The sequence below is a fragment of the Narcine bancroftii genome, chromosome 8 (genome assembly GCF_036971445.1).
Source record: "Narcine bancroftii isolate sNarBan1 chromosome 8, sNarBan1.hap1, whole genome shotgun sequence".
Taxonomy (NCBI): domain Eukaryota; kingdom Metazoa; phylum Chordata; class Chondrichthyes; order Torpediniformes; family Narcinidae; genus Narcine; species Narcine bancroftii.
In genome coordinates this window covers 16,787,082-16,807,346 of record NC_091476.1, presented here as the reverse complement: position 1 = coordinate 16,807,346, position 20,265 = coordinate 16,787,082, and the positions used below count along the sequence as shown (strand labels likewise).

At 38.1% G+C, this 20,265-nt stretch overlaps 1 protein-coding gene and 1 long non-coding RNA gene across 3 annotated transcripts in view; one reads left to right on the top strand and one right to left on the bottom strand.

The window, feature by feature from the left end:
* Positions 1–55: 55 nt before the first annotated feature.
* LOC138740409 (uncharacterized) lies at positions 56–19,816 on the top strand. Its single transcript, XR_011342894.1, has 4 exons — positions 56–174; positions 4,870–4,998; positions 17,858–17,899; positions 19,514–19,816. It is a non-coding gene; the product is annotated as an uncharacterized lncRNA (long non-coding RNA).
* LOC138740407 (V-set and immunoglobulin domain-containing protein 1-like) overlaps positions 4,291–20,265 on the bottom strand; it is a 56,097-nt gene continuing 40,122 nt past the window's right edge. For both annotated transcript variants that reach the window (XM_069892993.1, XM_069892994.1), the window contains 5 exons: positions 18,847–19,045; positions 14,339–14,494; positions 14,075–14,194; positions 12,073–12,208; positions 4,291–9,033 (listed from right to left, as the gene is read on the bottom strand). In XM_069892993.1, coding sequence (XP_069749094.1) covers positions 8,796–9,033; positions 12,073–12,208; positions 14,075–14,194; positions 14,339–14,494; positions 18,847–19,045 — 849 coding nt within the window. In that variant the 3' untranslated portion in view covers positions 4,291–8,795. The remainder of the gene's footprint in view (positions 9,034–12,072; positions 12,209–14,074; positions 14,195–14,338; positions 14,495–18,846; positions 19,046–20,265) is intronic.

Here is a 20,265-nt window from a genome sequence, read left to right as displayed (position 1 = left end):
GCAACATAATGCATGACATCACAATTGATGGAAGTGACTGCACACAACAGGGAAAAGAATGTGAAGAGGGCCGCTGTACCATCGAGAGGCGATACTGATCAGCATCCTGGAGTTTCACTGCCTGGGAACAATGCTTGCAATTCTCTCAGAAGCAATGTTTAAAATAGTGAAAAGGTTAATATTAAGACAAAGGGAGTAAATAAATAATAATTTAGGCCTTTGTATTAACATTGCAGTAGATTAATCAAACTCTAAGAATGAATAGGCTGAATATTTTGACAGGCTGGTTGAATTGTATATTAACTCACAAGAATTGAATTGGACTGGACTGTGTGGGGGGAAAAATGCTATAGAATTTCTACTTCTGCTGCAGTAACTGTGCCAGATCTGAAAAAAAACATTTGTTTTGGTATGATCAGTGCAGGGACCTCCATTGTTTGTAATATACAGTATATGAATGATTTGGAAGGTCTGAGTAGTATGTTTGCAGATAACACAAAAATTAGAGGAGCTGCAGAAGTTGTCAAAGGATACAGCGGGATGTAGATCAGTGGGAAATTTGGGCTGAGAAGCAGCAGATAGAGTTTCATCCAGTTAAGTATAAGGTGATATATTTTAGAAGGTGAAATGCAAGAGGAAAGTGTTCAGCACTTTTTTCAAGGGTGGAAATATTAAATACTGGAGGCATTGATGAAATTAGTTCAGATTGTCATCATGGTCGGCTGCGGACGTTGTGAGCCAAATGGCCTGTACCTGTGCTATACTGTTTGACGTGCTGTGTTTTATTTGTGGACATACAGAAATGGGATTTCAGACACACTTTCATGATTGAGTCATAGCAGTGGGATTTGTGTTTCTAGACAGAAGATAATGAATATGAAGTCTCTTTGGAAGTGGGCTTTTCTGAAACTAGCATGTCTTTTCCTCCTGCCCCCAAGATACCTGAACCACCGTGAGCATCCACTCACGGCCTTGCCAGTGTGCACTTTGGAAGGTTGTTGTGCATTGTGCAATGAGTTCTAAAACTACCCAGTCAGGTCTTCCAATGTCTTTCATTTGTGAGAAACATACTCCTTATTCAATGAATTTATTCCATAATGATGGTGGTTTGCATTTTTGAACCATGATTTATGCAGAATATAGACATGGCCTGACTGGTGATATTATTATGTGCCATCAAGGTTTGAGGTCACGGACCGCTGAACTGCTAAAACAAGTCCCAGTGACTCTGCTATTAATTAATAATATTTATTTTTGATATATTTATACATGTCTATAGATTCTGTGTTTCAGTGAATATGTATAGTTAGACTGTATGTATGTTTAAATGTTTTCCAAATGGATCATAGAACACTGATTCATTGGGTTTTACTGTTATAATCAGATGATAAATAAACTTTAACTTGAAACTTCTTCAGGCAATGCTGCACATAGTGAACTTGTGATAGACCTGACTATGTTTGCTATCTTCTACATTCCAGGGCACATGTACTGTCAAACCAGGCTGCGATGCAACCAGTCAGTATATGTTCCACAATGCACCTGTGGAAATTTGATAGAGGAGTATTTGACTATATGGCCAACAAATCATCTTAGACTCCTCACAAAGTAAATGCACTGGTGTGCCTTCTTTATGAAACCCTTAATGTATTGGCTCCAGGAAAGGTCTTTTGAGGTATGGACATGGCCCCTCTGCTTGAGTTGGTTTGGACCGCAGTGGCTCCGCAGGCCATGAGGAGAATGATGGTCCTCCTCGTATGTGAGGAACTGAATGAATGAGGTCCTCCTCCTATACAGACATGTTCTCTCCTGATCCCCATTGCTCTAACCCTTTTGCAGGAGATGCATACACTTTTATTATCCTATCTTTGAAGATGTAATCTCTTTGAATGAGATAATGGGTGTAGGGTGTCAATGCTGTACTGAGGATGAAGAGTGGAGGACAGTACATGGATGGGAAAAGTGTTTGTGAGATTAGGAGAAATCATGGAGGTGAGTCTGGGTAAGAAAACTACTTAGTTCATAGGGTTCAACTCACCTTAACACAACTTGTGAAATGATATTCCTTGTATCTGATCTGTAGTCCATTCCATTCAAGCTATCTTCTATCACAATCTTCTTATAATGGGTCCATAGGTCTTCTGTAATCCCACCAAGATACCACGTATATGGGACCTCCTTCATGGCATCAATTTCACCACCAACAGTTAATTCTGTAACTCCTTCTTCCATGGAACTATAGTACAACTTTGGCCGACATGGGGAATGTGTCCTGATCTTTCCAGCCTTTTCTGCTTTTTTTTTTCAGACTTGCAACATCTGCAGGTTTTTTAAATTTTTTCACTTACTCTTCTAGGAATGCCATTCTTGAAAGAGTTCTGCAAAAACTGATAAATGGAGTGTTTTCAGCTTATTCTATTTATCTCATTGCTGTGCCTTTTGGGACTGACACCCTCCTCAAGGTGATGTGCTGTATATTGGCAGCAGCTGCATTCAATTCATTGTGATCTCATGGGATAAAGCTAAAGATTCTGATTTGTCTTCATTCCTTAAGGACCCCAACCCCACCCTACCACAACCCAGGCGACGCCCTCTTCAGTCTGCTACCGTCGGGAGAAAGGAACTGGAGCCTGAAGATGAGCACTCAGTGGCACAAAGACAGTTTCTTCCCCACTGCCATTCAGATTCCTAAATGAACGATAAATTATAGACACCGTCTTACTTTGTCTTTTTCTTTTCCTTTACTGATTTTATTTATTTTGTAAGGTGGTTTATATAAATGTTTGCAACGTGAGTCTGTGACGCTGCAGCAAAACAACAAATTTCGTGACATGTTCATGTCAATAAATTCTGATATGATACACCCCAACTAAGCAGAGAAGAAACCCCATTTTTAAAAACTAATGTGACTAAGGCCAAAAAAAATTTAAAATGAGTTACATTCTGCATCAAGTATGATGCAGTCCCCAGGAGGTTGAAAGAACGTCACCAGTTAAAATTGTCTTCAAAAAAAAAGTTATCTAAAGACTAGCAGGTGTCTTACATTTATAGGTGAGACACAGACAATTATGAGGACAGACTTCGATCAATATTTTTCCTATGATGGTTGACCTCTGTCAATAATTTTAAAGGCTCAGTGACGGACTTGAGGCCTTTCAATCTGGCTGCTAATTCCTGCCTGAAAAATAAATGAAAGATAGTTGAAAATTTGGTGAGTTATAATCCACCTATTTGTCTTCTAAATCAGCTTCCAGCAAAGCTCTCACAAAGGGCCCAGTACTCCTGACTATGATGGAAAGGAGATAATTTATAATGCAAACATGGAACTGTACCCTTGTAGGACACATACTGAAATTGGGCAATTCAGACATCTATTCAGGTTTTGATGGATAATTGCTTTTGGCAGAAAAATCTGCATTTCCTTTTTTCTTTCATCCTTTCAAAAAAGGTAAGTTTTTGTTGTTTAGTTTCAATTTTTTTTTATTGTTCCTTAAACAGGAAAATACTTTTCTGATCTTAAGAAAACTCTGGCCCATTCTGACATTCCTTAAAGTAGCAAACATCCACTCTCAATAGACCATAGCTGACAGAATAGCTGCATGGAATTTGTCACCAAATGTGACCTCTCCAGGAGTGACCTCAACTGCCAATCAAGAGGGAGATCTGCTCACCTGTAAGGCTGATGTGTGATTGGTCCTCCAGGTGCCAATCAGTGGTTAGATTTGCCTACAGGTGAGACTGACATGCGATTGGTCCTCGCAGGTTGCATGGACAAACCCTGCATTGAAAAAGCCCAGCATGTGGAGTCTCACTCTCTCTCTCTTTTATGTTTTTTTTACATAGACTTCACAGGATCTTACCATTTGGAAGAGTCTCCTGACCTCCAGGCAGCGATCATTCACACAGAAATGACCAAAACTGCAAATCTCCTTTTATGACCACGAGCTTAGATAACATACCGGCAGCGTGGTATGTTAAGAGGCAGGATGTTGTATTTATAGACCCTTGGTCATGAAATGCCTGCAGTCCAGTTTAGACTGCAGGCTTTCTGGGAAAAAGACTAGGGGTCTAGGAGGAAAAATGTCAGAATGGGAAAGGCACCCTCATTCCTGTTCCAAGCTTTTTACACAGACATACGTGAAACAAGTTTGACCACCCCTGCTCTATATTCTAAAGAATAGTAGATCATTGCACCACAACATTGCAATAGAAGATGGGTAATAGTTATTGGTTAGCATAAATTCTAGGAACAATTTCCCCTCACGGGAGTCAAAGTAGAAGATGTTGAAATGAAAGTCATAAATTTTATTTAATATGTATTTTGTATTAATCCAGTTCTAGTTTGTCTGATTTTGTTATGTTCAGGCTGATTCTTACAGCATTACAAAGCACAGCACAGTTGATTTTCTTAGTGGAAATATTAGCAATGATTTAATCAACTAAACATGATAGCTTTTAACAAACAAATCCATGCATAGGCATTTCTCTAGAAAACATTTTGAGAAAGGCACCAGCTAGAAATTAGAAGCCAGAAACACTAGAAATCATCTGTGAACAATTAATATTTCAGGAATTATCATCTATAATCAATTAACTGTATTTAAAAAATAAAATGGGATGCATCAAAAAAATACAAATGTATAAAAAATGAAATAATCATAAACGGAAAGAGAAGTTTAAATAGTTGCTGTAAAATTAAAGCTAAATGAAAGGATGAAGATTAAAATATTGAAGACATTTAAAAGATAGCAAACCTAAGAAATTCTCACTTTATCACATATGTTTTTTGTAAATTTTATTGGAAAAGCAAAGGTGACATGCACATTGATATTTACCACATTGATCTTAAAGTTTGCACTTTGGTTCCAGCTCCTCGATCTCTGGCGTAACCCATGGAGAAATTACAGAATAATCTTCAACAGGGTTCAACACCTAACCTGAGACGTGGCTTTGGTTGACTGCAAATATCATTCAGGCAGATGTGGGCATTTACAATGGGTAAGACAAAATGGAAAGAGTACAATCATCAGAATCTGGGAACTGGCTGCGTGTCTTTGAACTAAAAGATAATCTCTCACTGTGGTTTCCTACCCTCTGGATTGTGACCTAGACCATTCCTCTCTCATCCAATTGTCCCCAGTTCTCAGCCATCCCATTTAGCACAATGCCTGCAGCGACATCTCCAAGGCCACATCCATCACCAACTGGAGCCCAAGACTTCCCTGCCACATCTCATCCCCTTCCACTGCTTACTCAGCCACCCTCATGACTCGTGATCTAAGACCATTTACCTTCCCTTGCTATGTATCAGTAGAACCATTGAAGGAAAGGTCTTTAACTGCATTAGAGTGTCCTATTAGAGACGAGGCCTTGAGCCTGGTACCAGTAATATTTTACAGCACCAGGTGTCCTCACAAACCATGTACTGGCCTTTAACACAGCTCTCCCTGTGCTGAGAATTTCTAGGCTACAGAATTTGTGAGCAACATAAATACAGCAAATGCAAATTAGAAAATGAAAATGATGGTAAAATAGAACAGAATCCAACTGCCCAAGAGGAATGTGACACTAAGGGTACAAACTGGTCCTCATAACATGTTGATGTAGGTTGCTACCTAACCACGTGACCATCTTTCATTGGTTCCAAAGGTGCTGACACATCCAGGTAGAAATGTAGAGATGGAGCAAAATTGATTTTGGGGGTTAGGAAGAACAAATTGGCATCTGGTGTGGGAACATTCCAACAGCATATCAGTCTGCATTCTTGGTATCAGGTATTTTTCATACACAGTTAAATGTGTCAACAGTACAGAAACAGCCCTTTCATTTGAACTGGGCAATGCCTATATTTATAGTCCACACAGACCGATTCCTGCTGTTCTTCCTCTAACCCCATCCACAGTGCTTGCTATTCTTTTCTCCTTCAAGACTTATTCAACTTCCTTTAAATAAACCTTTACAATTCTTCACAACCAGCTTTTATCTTCCAGATTGTATACATTGTTTGCAGGATCAACCTGATCTGGAAGTGGAAATGACTCTATATCTACCCTCTAAATAATTCCAGAATTTTAAAGATCTCAATGTATTGATTTCCCTTTTCAATGCAGGTCAGTCATCAAACATGAGAGTTAAGGCCTGGGAGTTCCTTATCTTGACAAGTGGAAATGCTCAGTTCTAGTGTCACTCCAACAAATCATTTTATCTTTCTCCAGTGTATCACAAAACATTTTTAAAAATAGATGAAATGTTTGTGGTGCTCCTAGGATGGTTAAATCAAAGTTCTGATGTTTACTATTATCCATGCTTTTCATCTAATCCCTCTAGCAAAAGTCTCCAGGACTTGCTTTTGAGCTTATCTCCCAAACCCATTCTATTCTGATCACCGTTCTTATTTCTATTTCATAGCCTTATCTCATATTCCTCCAACTCCCCAACACTTGCATGTTGACCTGTGTCTCTGAAAGATATTTAATTTCAGTTGTATCAATTCCCTGTAATGATCTCAGACACCCCCACCCAGCCATTCAGTGATTAATTTGAGTATTCCATCTGTCATTTTCCTTCTATTCTTGTCTATGTCTGATGATTCCTTGTGTTATATCATGGATTCTTCTGCATTTCAAATTCCTTAAATCACAAAAATAATATAAAATATGAGAAGTATTTTCACTTTTACAGAATTACTTTGGCAGCTGTAACATAACTTGATGTTCCTTGTTGAACTCATTACCCACATATAAACATTTTGTGCTTTTAATCTCATTGATCCACCTTAAATAGGTGGGATTGACCCATGAGTTAATTTATAAACAGCTCCTCAGAGAGAACTGTTGGTCAAATGGAAGTGGTATGTTTACATGACGTTGATTGTAACATTTGGTAAGATACGACAAAATAAACTTGATGAACAACTTGACTGATGAGGGATTTAATAAAGACACAAGATCATAAAGATATTGGCACAGAATAAGTAAATTCAGCCAGTAGGCTAATGGAAGAGCTAGGTCACAGACCAAGCTTTCTATTCTAATGCAAGTTCTATATCTTTCCTTACTACGTACTTACCTCATTCCTCCTAATTTATTTTTAAGATATTCATTATTTCATAAACATAAACGCATATGACAAGCAACTTAACTGCTGTTAAATAAGTAGGCTTTCTGTTGCAAAAACTATGGGGCAGATTCCATGGATCCAGTGAGGATATATCTTGAAAAACCTGTTGATTAATAATGATGTGAAAAATATTGCAAGATGGGTATGCATAATGACATAATATCTGCTCCCTGAAACAATGGTTCATGAACAATCCATTTTTCAATGGCAATTGTTCATGCAAACTTAAAACACATTTTATTTATTTGTCATTTGAATACTTGATTAAAGGTATATAGAAATGAATAAATGTATTCCATTAGAAAAAATAACATATAGTCTAAGAAATAATATTGAAATATTCGAACAAGTATGGGAGCCTTACATTAAATACAATAGCGAAAACCTACCGGGGACAAACATTACCTAAGTTGATGGAAGGAGAAGGAAAGAAAAGAATGGACTCTGTAGAATTTCTGGTGTATTTTTGTTGAATGACAACATTGTCTGACTGAATTAATGCAACCTAGAATACTTGATTAAACAGAAACATTTACAAAACCAAGGTGGTGACACTGGGGACATTGTTGTTGAATAACTTGGACGAATGGGATGAAAAAGTTCTGTCTGGTCTAAAGATAAATACCTTGACTTAAAAATGGACAACTCAGCAAAACATCGTTTCACTAGGGCTCTGCTTATTTTAAAACTCTCTCCTGACAGGAATCGCTGGCGAAATTGGTTTGTGATCAGTGACTGTTCTGCAACCCCACCCTTCCTGTATACATCTTGTTAGTGAATAACACCTATCGCTGGAAATAATCAGAAAGAAAGGCAACAATGGTGGAAAGAAACAGTCAACAGTGATATTTCATCTTTTGAAAAGTTGTTGACCATAAATGTTAGTTTAACAACAAAATACTACACATGCAGTAAAACTGAATTAAAAATCAGAAAATGCTGGAAATACTCATCAGGTCAAACATCATCCGGAGAGAATCAGAATTCCTGATTCAGTATGATAAGCATTCAGTGGTTTGAAATGTTAACTCCATTTCTCTCTCCAAAGAGTCCTATTGAGCATTTACAGAATTTCATGGTTTTATTTCAAATTTCTAGCACCAGTGGTATTTTGTTACTTGTTGGTAAATGAATGACAATTTCTCACCTATGTTCAAGGGGTCCTGATCCTGTTCCCAACCAACATAAAGCACTGATTTTTGCATTATGATTGGGCCAGGAATTAGTTCCCCCTCCTTGGTTGAAGAATCCCAAGATCTTTTGTGATCCAATGAGCTTGCCAAATGCAAACTGATGTGTTTTAGTCATTTTGAGGATGAAACTTTAAGGCAACAAACTGTTCATACAAAGGGGTACATTGAGTTGAATATTTTTCCTTGCATATACTTTTTAAAATGATTAATTTAGTAAGAGTTATTACAGATTAATAGCTAGTGTTAAACTTTCCACTCAAGCAAAATATATCCTTAAGCTGTTTTACACCTTGTGGTAAAGATAGACCATGACTTTGAGCCTGGACACATACAATTCATACTTTAAATGATGGAATGCCAATTATTTTGACAGGGCTATTCATAATAGTTGGGTTTGTAATGTGAAGCAATTTTGAGTTGAGAACCTTAATGGTCTCTTTGTTTCAGAAGGGGATAACTTCAGATTCTGACCCCGCTGGCTGACTAAGTGGTCTGCGGGCCATCTCCCTCGCTCTCTTTGTTTCCTGCTTTTTCAGTGCCCGGGGGAGGAGCATTTTCATTCAACGGCAGAGATTCATTTGGGAATTGATGAACATCAGGGGCCTCGGTGCTGTTTTGGCTTGCATCCGGCAACTGGGCATCATTTGGATGTTCCATTGCTGCAGTATCAGTGGGGACAGCCACATAGGTAGCAGGAGATGTTCTGGATTCCTGTTTGACCCTGGGAACATGTGAGACAATGATTAGTAATGGTCTTCGCTAAATATGACACCAACATTGCAAGCAGTTTGGTTCTGCCTTAGACAGCTGTCAGAAGGAGGAATGAAATCAATGAGCAGGGAAACAGGGACAATGTCTTCAGCTTTCTCTAGGACTACTTATATTTCTGCACACGAACTTGCACTTAATCATGCACTCTGACTGTTGGATAGAGGAGGAGCTGAGTGAACTGGTGGCAAAGCATGTTTGGGAAACGTCACCACACATGTAGAACACTGCTCTGAGTTGAGGGAGCAGTAAATAGGTAGGATTGAGAAGAGGACAATTGACAGATATTTGTGAGACAACTGATTTTAAAATTAGGAAAAATGGGTGATTTACTAGTTTTGGCTAGATACAGTAGAAGTGTGAGAATCCTGACTGCTCAGGGATTGGATGGGTCTGGATTTTTTGGACTTTCCGGATTCTCGGGCAGTACTTTTAAATTTCAAATTTAAGGAGGAATAAAGCTGCTTGGCTTGTGGATGGAACATTTGTCGCTTCGAGGGCACCTGCTTGCACTATCTGACACTTCTTTTGCTTCCTTTAAATAGTTTTGTATATCACCTTGTCCCCAACTTTGTAATTTCGTTGTGATAAGATTTCTCGGCACCTTGTGTGCAAGCATGATGTCTTGAAGACTGATGCAATGAGTCTGTTCCACAAATTTAATAACTGTTTCCATGGACTTTTCTGCAGTATCATTTTATATCGTAAATTGTAGATTTTCTGATGCCGCAAGGTTCCATTAGAACAGTATTGCTCATATCACATTCTACTTTCTTAATTACTTAGTCACTTATTCTCAACGTGTTCTTCTTTCTCCTCACACTGCAAAATTGATCTCCTTTAGGATCCATTAATACGGGTTTGTAAATGCATTTGCTACATATGGTCACCACTGTACACCTGTGGCACTTACGCGTACATGCACGCTCACAAAACCCCACTAAATTTTAAAAGTGAGAGTTTTCGCCAAGTCCAGATTCTCGAGGGGTCTGGATTTCTGGGATCTGTATTTTTAGACTTTTACCGTAGATAGGAATTGAACTATGGAGCACACTCCCGCAGGTTGGGAAATTGAGGTGCATGGGATGGTTGACCATCTCAATGTTGGCGGACAAGTCAAGAATTACAAGGAGCTCCACCATAAAGGTTTTTATGTATTATGTCTATTTCATTTTTTAAGTCAGAGGACTCAAGGAAAACTAAAATATAAATCCTTGTAAATGTGAGCTACCTTCTGGAACAGCTGCAGTCCCTCTTTGTGAAGATAATCTTTCAATGTTATTGGACAGGGGTTGCCATGATTTTGCATAGCAATATATTTTCAAGCCAGGAAACTTGGAGATGAATTTGTAGAGAGTGATGTTCCCATATACCTGTTGCCCTGGTAGAGTTAATTTGTTTGGGTGATATTGCTAGAGTAACCAGGGTATTTATGGTACCATTTGCAGATTGTCTGCAGGCAGCCATTATTTGCTGGTGGTGGAGGAAATTAATGTTTAGAGCGGTAGATGGGGTTCTAGTCAAACAGGGATTTTGTCTTGAATATTTTCAAGCTTTTTGAGTGCTATTGGAGATATATTCATCCAGGTAGGTGGAGTCAATGCTATAACCTTTCCAATTTGTGCTTTGTAGATGGTGGAAAGGCTTTAGGCACTTTGACCTTTTCTTGCAGCACATAATTTCCATAGTTAGAACACTGGCTGATAAACAGTGATGACCAGATGTTGAATATTGGGGGCGTGGTGATGGAAATGTGATTGTGTCAAAAGTAGGTTGTTAGATTCTCTCTTATTGTAGATGATTGTTGCCTGGCACTTATGTCGTCAAATGTTGCACATCTGCCACTATCTGAATATTGTCTAGGACCTAGACAAGCTACACATAGGTATGGACTGCTTCATTTTCTAAAAAAAAGTTATCATTCAATGATCAGTGACCGTCTCCACTTCTTATTTCATGATGAAAGAAAAATTACTGATGAAGCAACTGAAGATGTTTGGGACAAGAACACATTCTCGCAGAAAAACCCTGGGACCACAGTGATCTGACCCCTAACAAACATGACTCTAGCTACTGGAGCGTTCCCCTTGGTGACCACCAGGTTGGTTTTAACAGGACTCCTTGGTGTCACATCTGGTCAATCACTGCCTTGATGTGTCAAGTGCAAGAACTCTCAGCCCACTCTTAGAATCCAACTCTTTGGCTCACATTTGGTTCAAGGCCTCAGTTGTCCTGGTCATACCCAAACTAAGCATTAGAAAGCCACATTACTGCGCACCATCAATGGCACTTGCCATCACTTGCAGATGATTAAGGTTAACCCAATTGGCCTGTTGTAGAAGATATATCTGGGAAACTTCTTGCATTGACATGTAGATGTCAGTGTTGTACCTGTAATAGAATGATAAAAAAAACCTGGCGAGAGGCACAGCTGATAGACAAGTAAATCTGCAGATGCTGAGATCTAGCACAGCACACAAAATTGCTGGAGAAACTCAGCAGGTCATGCTGCGTCCATGTGAAGTAAAAGACTATTAACACTTCAGCAGGGCCCAGGCCATTCGTCAGGAACTCTAGCACTTTTGTGTATAGGCACGGCTGGTTTTGGAAAGCAGATATTCAGTACTGTGGCTGGGCTGTTCTCTGCTCCTAAGCTTTCGACTGCATCTAATGCTCTTAGTTATTTCCCTCAGATATTACTGGAGCACAAGGCAATTTTGGCATTTAATAGTTGTCACGATGAGATCAACTAACTGACTACAGATGTTGACATGTAAACTACAGTATCTGTAAGTGGGGGGGGGGGGGGGGTCCCAGAAATCAATAGCTCAGTTGATATTTGCACCAGGCAAGTCACACAACAACAAAAATACCAACTCCTGATTCTTTTCCCTTCAGCTGAGGAATGCAGTCAACAAAACGTGAAGAAAACTAAGCTTCTCAAGGAAAAAATGTAAAGCGTTCGGAACAACACATTAAAAGAAGCACTCACTGAAGTTCATTGTCTTTTTGTGCGTTTTTCTTTGCTTTCTTTGCTTTCTTTGCAACCACCCAGATAATAACTCCAATGACCAACGCTATCAGGACGGCACCAACGATTCCTCCTATGATGGAATCATTCTCAGAAGCTGCAGCAATAAGGAGAAAATAGCATTTAGTTAGTAAGGCCGGTACAGTCAGTGAAGGAGTTAATGCAATGCCTTTACAGCACCAGCGATCGGGACCGGGGATTGAATCGCGCGCTGTCTGTAAGGAGTTGATATATTCTTCTCGTGTCTGTGTGGGTTTTCCCCAGGGGCACCCATTTCCTCCCAGCATTCAAAACAAACCAGGGGGTGAGGTTAATTAGATGTAAATTGGGCACCACAGACGGGTGGGCCAAAATGGCATGCTACTGTACTGGATGTCTACATTTTAAATTTAATTATTTGATCCATCAAACCTGGGCATTCAGAGATGGAATTACTCATTCAACTGTTCTAAGAACATGTTACTCTTCATATGATCTTTGACATACCTGCTGCAACATTGCAAATTCATTTTAGGGAGGACAATGAACGATAAACCTTAATGGCCTTCATGTGATGTTCGCTGACGTGCGAGTACATTTTACAGGAGGGGAACACATTGTAAAATTTCAAAACTCCAGTGTAATTTCAACTCTGATCCGTTGCACTTAAAATTCAAAACCTCCAAACACCACTGTGAGGCAGAATAATTCCAGCCTAATAATAACCAACCAAGAGATTCTTTTTATCTTCTTGAATATTGTTATCAAAAAGCTGTACTGGTGAAATAGTTATACTCTATTCCCAAAATAGTATTTATTAAGTGAACTAGTTACATCTATGCAAACACTACCGCAGATGTAAAATGTTCAAATTTACGATCTTCTGCAAAAAGAAATGTAGTATGAACTCAGTACCTGTCTCATAAACCGTGGGGGAAACCAACCTTTCTTCAGGTGTATTTAAGGATAAAAGTTAGCACATGAAAGCTTCCAAAGGGAAACCTAGATTTTGTTGGCTTAAAGTTGGGCATGGAAGATTAAGCTCATTCTGAATGTGTTGAAATATTACATTAGAATATATATTCTGGTTATTAACATGCACAATAGATAGATGACCAAGGAAAGTGGCATAACATTTGAACATTCAATTTCCTCGGTCTAGTACTTCCAATTTACTAGGGACATTACTGAACTTAGATTTGTCTGACGTTTCACCTGACACTATCCTACCACATTTTCCCTGCACCCTCTCCACCCTTCGTTCCCCCAGCTCACCAAGAAAGTTGACACTCTCCTCCTATCCAGTCTTCTCCTCACTATGCATTCTCCAGACCTAACGCCTCCAGCAGTTCATACTCTTATTCCTCCTTCTGCCAACAAGGTAGCTTGCATCTTTAAGATGTTCTGCAGTTGAGTTCTCATTGTAGAAACCAGTACCACAGTCTGCCATCCTATCTTTCACTTGTAGTCTGACTCACATTTCCACAGTAAATTCAGGTCATAAATTTGCTTACAGAATTCTTGCTGTTACCATTCTCTAGATTTGCTCTTTGAAAACAGAATTCCAATTGGATCGTCATCGTAACTCACTATAACATGCCGCAACTTAACAATGAATGAAAATAAAAACTAAACTGCAGATAATACAGAATCTGCAGTGAAAACATGCAAAACTCAACATGTCAAGCAATATCTGTTCACATTCAGTCTGACAAAGACCAGAATCATTGTTAAACAAGAAAGTCTGCAGTTGCTGGGGTCAAGAGCAATACACAAAAGTTGTGGAGAAACTCAGCAGGCCACACAGCGTCAAAAGGAGGTAAAGAGTAACCAACGTTTGGGGCCTGCGCCCTTCAAGCTATAAGCAAAAACAGACAGGCATTAACTTGGTTTTTCTCTACATGGTTGCTGCCCAACCTGCTGAGTATTTTCAGCATCTTCTGCATTGTATCCCAAACTTAACAAGTTATGATAGGAGACTTACAAACTTTGGACAAGTCGACAGTGCATGTTTCATTTCCCAATTTATTGGATGCTGTGCACTGGTAAATACCATATTCAGTATCAGAAATGTTTGAAATGGTCAGCATTCCAGTTCTTGGATCTGAAATATGAAACAAAATAAATGCCTTTGAAATGTTCACTGGCTGAATTAAAGAAAATTAGATGGGAAAAGCTAAAAGATATAAACTGCAATTTAAATATTAAAGCTCTAAAATGGTCAGAGGAATTTGCATTCCACTCTTACCCAGATTACCAGAAATGTTCTGATGAATATTGTGTACAATTTTCACCCAGTGATATGTGGGGCTAGGATCACCTTCATTGGAATGGCAAGTTAGGATTGCAGATCTGGCCTTCACAGGGTGTGGTCCAATGCCACATTCTGGCTTCGAGGGTGGAACTGCAATCAAAAGTTAATGACATTTATTAAACCTCCCCCTTACAAGAGAATGAAAGAAAAAAATACAGATTACTTACATTACTCAACTCCCTTGCAACATGTGATTTTTTATTTAAACTGCAAAACCTAAGTTTTTTGTGCAATGTTTCTGCAAGAAAAGGTTCCTAAACTGAAGATTAGAAAGAAAGGAGTATATCTCTCTGACATTTTTTATAAACATCTAAACTTGGGTCAAAAGTCTACTCCAAATAATTTCTGCTCTTGCAAGAAAAAGCAGTTGAAACATTTGAAAACTGGGAGGTTTTTTTTCCCTTTCTGTTTATCTGTATAAGCTTCTGTGAGCAACGTTGCCATTTCCAGCAAGCGAGAGAGAATTTAGTTAAACTTATTCTGTTTTTAACATGAGTGATGTTCATGTAAAATAAATATAGGACCAATTATGTCATGGGAACAATTGAGTGCTGACAATCCAAGAAAAAGACCTGTGGAACACAAATTAAATTATTTGTCCCCATCTGGCAAATTTGTTTGGAATTATTTACCAAATTTAGATCTTTTCTCTCTCTTTTGGAACTCCTCTGCAACACAGCTGTTTTGCTGAAGTCTTCCATTATGGAGATAAATATTACAAGGCCTTCCTTCTGCAAGTTTCAGTTCATAATTGTTTCCATATTTACTCTAGTGTCATCCTTTTTCACTTTGCATTATTGTCCCCTCATTGTTTCATCTCCCCTGCCATTCCTTTCTCTCAAATGTAAAACCTGCTTTTGCTCTTTTTTTCCCCCAATTTTTAAAATTTTTTTTTTATTTTTCACACTATAAACCATATTGATCAAGATACATACATTTTCCTTCTTAAATATATAGTGTCGTTTTCTCCCCCCTTCCCTCCTCCCCTCCCTCCCTCCCTCACCTCCCCTCCCATTTATTTAAAGTTCAGAATATAAGATCCATTAAACCCGTCAAACAATGTTGTCACTCAATAAAAATAAACAAGAAATTCCACTGAGTCAGTTCTTTTCATTATCTTCTCCTTCTGTCTTTTTAGGTGGTAGATGTCCACGGTAGGTTTTCTCTATTGTGTTTCATGTATGGCTCCCATATTTGTTCAAATATTGTAATGTTATTTCTTAAATTATATGTTATTTTTTCTAATGGAATACATTTATTCATTTCTATATACCATTGTTGTATTCTCAAGTTATCTTCTAATTTCCAGGTTGACATAATACATTTTTTTGGCTGCAGCTAGGGCTATCATAACAAATCTTTTTTGTGCTCCATCCAAATTCTTTGTTTTTTATATTACTTAGGAGGATTTTTCCCCCAATTTGACTGACATTTAAGATAACTCTGATTGCATGGAGTTAGCGGAACTCATTTGACAGACAATTTGGCCACGTACACAAATCCAATAAGTTATGTTTGGCAATAAGTTTCAAAGTTTGTTCAGGTGTGGCCATTCCTATTGGCTGGAGAATAATCAGTGGCTGGAAATGCTCACAAAGCAACACTGTTTAAATGGTGTCATTTGTGCAGGACCAAAATTTGAATGGTTCGCAAGTGTTCTCTTAAACAGGAAATCATGGCACTGAAATTATCCTGTTTGTTTCCTTGTATAATTTATACAGTAAAGTTTTCCATACTTTTTTTTTTACACTGAACCTTATTTTTCTTCACGTCATTTAATCAATCTCAAAGTTCAGATTTATTGTCAGAGGGCATACATGACATCACATACAACTCTGAGATTCTATTTTCCTGGGGGCCAGGCAGAATCTCCGCACTGAAAGAATAATGTATTTAATGTATTGATAGGATATCAACAGTGAACTAATAATATTATATTATAAAGATACTGCTGACAAAATTGTTTTGGAGGTTCTTTCCCAAGTTCCATGAGTGTTGTATAACAGACTGTGATTAGATTGTTTGGGGAAATTGTGGGATTTTCAGTCACTAGTTCTGTGAACCACACCCATATTTCTGGCAAACATTTCTCTTGGTTGTATAATATTTATTTGAATGTTAATATATTGCACATGATCCAACGGAAGGGCATGAAGCCAAGTCAAAACAAAAAAAACCTTCAAAACCTCTATGGTAAATAACAGCTCATTGAGATTTAGAAGCTCTGGCTTCAACAAACCTAGGGAACACTCATTCACAAGTGCAATTGAGAGAAAACAAATGCAGATGTGTTACATTAAATACAAAGAGATGGTGACATTGGAGGCAGGCAAAGGGAGGTCATTACTTTACCTTTGTGACCATAATTTTCACAAAACTACAGGATAAATATTTTTCTTCTTGTGGAAATCTGGGAATTTGTCATAAATTACCATTAAATTAACAGATTATCTTCAAATTTCTCACTGGTAAAAGTAAAGATCCCATTATTGTCACATAATGCTACATTTAGAATGTAATATACAAGAAATGCTTTAACTTTGATGACCGTAGGGAAGACAGAGAGTTGCCTCTTTTTCCAGTGCCCCCTACAGAAATGAGGCCCCAGTGAGGGACAAACTTGCAACCCCCTGGTTCACAAGCCCAGTGCTCCAACCACTGGCCTTAGCTGTAGGCTCAGTCGATATTTGATTAATTCAGCTGGAAGTTTCTAAGTTTAACACTAATAGATATTGAATTTGATGATCTTTGTTGAGATGCTAAACTGGCTTCAGCAACTCAGAAGTTGCAAGGATTTGCTATTGAATAACATGGCTTTTCCAGACTCGCATGTTGCTTGACCCCTCTTCCCCCCTACCCCCCCCCCCCCTTGATTTGTGCAACTTCAAATAAAAGCCCTGGAATATCAAGGTTCTTTATCATCCTACTGTACACATACAACCCAAAACAGCATTCTCCAGTCCTCAGTGCAACCCACATGCAGACATAACACCTATACAGACAAACAATACATATGCACCAGTGGCAAATTAATCATTATACTGAGTAGACTTTAACCTAGGGGCTCAGAAGGGAGGGGGCCAAAGAGCAAAAAAAAAATGGTTTAATTGAGTGTACATGTGATTATTTTGTATGACATTTCAGTATTTCTGTATATATTTTTTTCATATCTGGAATATTACAAATATTATTTTGTTTTCTAAATTAGGCTCCAAACATGTAAACATTTAAAAGTAATGCTTTTAGGACTTTGTACTGCGGCCGTGAGACTGTGTTTACTATGATGATGTTATTACGTTGCGAGTTGGGGTTAACATGAACATATACTGGTTAAAGATAGGGAGCGAAGCCCGTTTGAACATGAATGCCAGTATTGTGAAATCTATAAAATATGACGGCAAACAGAAATATTACTTTAGTAAAGTCCATATTTTACTGCTCCCTTGCAAATAGTGAGAAAAATCAGAAGTTGGCTGTGCTATTCTCCAGTCACAGGTAAGGCGTTCTCTTATAACTGCAAACTGTTTTCAAGTGAAGATTACTCAACAATAATACCGGTCAGAACGTGATTACATGAAACTCTTCTGGAAAGAGACGCTGCTACAATTAGATTTCTTGCTTATACATGTACGTTATACATAGTACAACAATATAAGTTACTTAATGCAACTTAATGTCACTTTATTTCTATTCAATGAAGGGTGGGGCAGGGGGCAAGGTCAAAGGGAGCCTTACTAAAGCTCAGCCTAGGGGCCTGGGTGGTAGTTAATCACCACTGATATGCACAGTACCTATATACAAACATTAAATAAATATAATTGTTAATATCTGAGTCAAGGAGGGTTGGTATGAGCAGTTCATCAATCTTTCAGCTCCTCCACTAGGATCAACTTCCATACACAGTCCTGATTATTAGCCTGTAAAACTATTGTTTTAAGAGATGGATTAAAATGATAAGAAAATCTGTAACTGGACAGTTCCAGGTATTAGACTTTCAATTTCACCTCAAATGTGCTTAGAAACCATGTTAAACTTGTTTCATGAAAATGCTTGTCACATGGAGATTACAAGGGTCCAGCGTGAAATGAGTTGGGAGATCCTCAACCTAGCTCCAGATCTACAGCATTTAAGTGTCTTTAGTTGGTGATGCTTGGCAATGATATGCAGTAAGACAACAGGATGGCTGCCAGGTGAAGTCGAGATGATGCCCTAATTCATTTCCAAGATTAGTGCTGAGGCTTATTTTTAGATAGAGAGGATATATACATACAACGCGTGAGCTCTGAGTGTTTGCTCAAACATTGGATGATTGGCATGAAAATGCATTCTAAATTCCAGCAGTAATATTCCTCAGTGTGAAGAGAACAATATTAAAAATGGGAAGAGAATTTGAACTTGAACTTGGAAAAAGATTTATAGCAGGAAAGAAGGTGATACACTACCTAAAACTGTGAGAATGACTGATCCGATATTATTGCCTTGGAAGTCAGGTGGATTGTCAACTTCACAGATGTAATTCCCAGAGTCGGAAGTACGCAGTTTTTCAATAGTAATGGATGCATTTCCTGGTTTATGTTCTGCAGATAATCTCCCTTTGAAGGCTGGATTTATATATGTCATGGTGCCCTCAGAATAATAGATCTGTAAATTAAAGCAGGCAGTTAAACACACAGTCAGCCTTAACTACCAGCATGTGTGTAAAATGCAGTATTCAATGGCAAGAATTAGACTTCAACAGATCTTTCTCATCTCAGAGAGAATCAGCCAGCCCACGTCAACGGAGTTTTTGAGACTAACATCTATTCAGCTTCTGATTAAAAAAAAGTCAATGTGAATTATTTATGGTCCAATTCAATTCAAAACTGATAGTGTGATTGGTACCTACTGCAATAATACATCAGAATGAGAATTTTAAGAAATAACACCTTTATTCCAAGAAAAGAGATGTGGCAAACTTGTCTCATTAGGACTGCAACCCTTAAACTGTTCTTAGTTAAATTAGATATTTTAGTAATGGAAGCAGTTAATAATATTTATTTTATTTTTATTTATAATATTTATGAATTAGTAGTAGATATATATTTTGCAATACTTTTAATTCTTTCACAGGATTTCATTTACCACATATGCAGTCATATAGGACAATCCTCAAAACTTAAAAATTTCACCTAAAAATCAGGTCGTCCTCTATGCCACGACAAAAAATCCATACCTTGAGAGTGAAGCCTCAACACCGCTGCCATCTTTCTACTGGCTCTGACCCAATCTCAAGCATGCCCTGTTAGTTAACAGTGAAGTCTCAGCGCTCCCCTGCAGGGTCATCCACCCAGTCCAACTGCCATCGGCTCTGTACAGGCTTTAAATAACCTGTTACAGGAGCTGACAGTGGTTTACTTTAAAATAAACAAATAAAATGGAAACAAATGGTCATTTGTTATTTAAAAAATTGTGCTTTGCTTCTAACAGCACCCACTAGTCAGGGGTAAGTGCCAGATTTGGGATTGTCTTATACAAAGGGAATTCCTCAAACTAACATTTTAAGTGGAAATTCCAGGATCGTACTATACAACAGCAAATGTGGGAATCTGAACTTTAGAATCAGAATTTATTGTCATGAACATGTCACGAAATTCATTGTTTTGCGGCAACATTGCAGTGGAAACATTTATATAAACCATCTTACAAATTAAATAAAAGGTCAAATTAAGACAGTGTCTGTAGTTCAGTGCAAAAGTGCAAACAAGAATTTCAGACTGAGAAAATCAGACATCTGCCTCTTAACCTTAAGAAATATAAAATGGGTGAGGTGGTTCCAGATAATAGGAATTTGGCATTGTGTTGTTAATGCACATAACACGCTG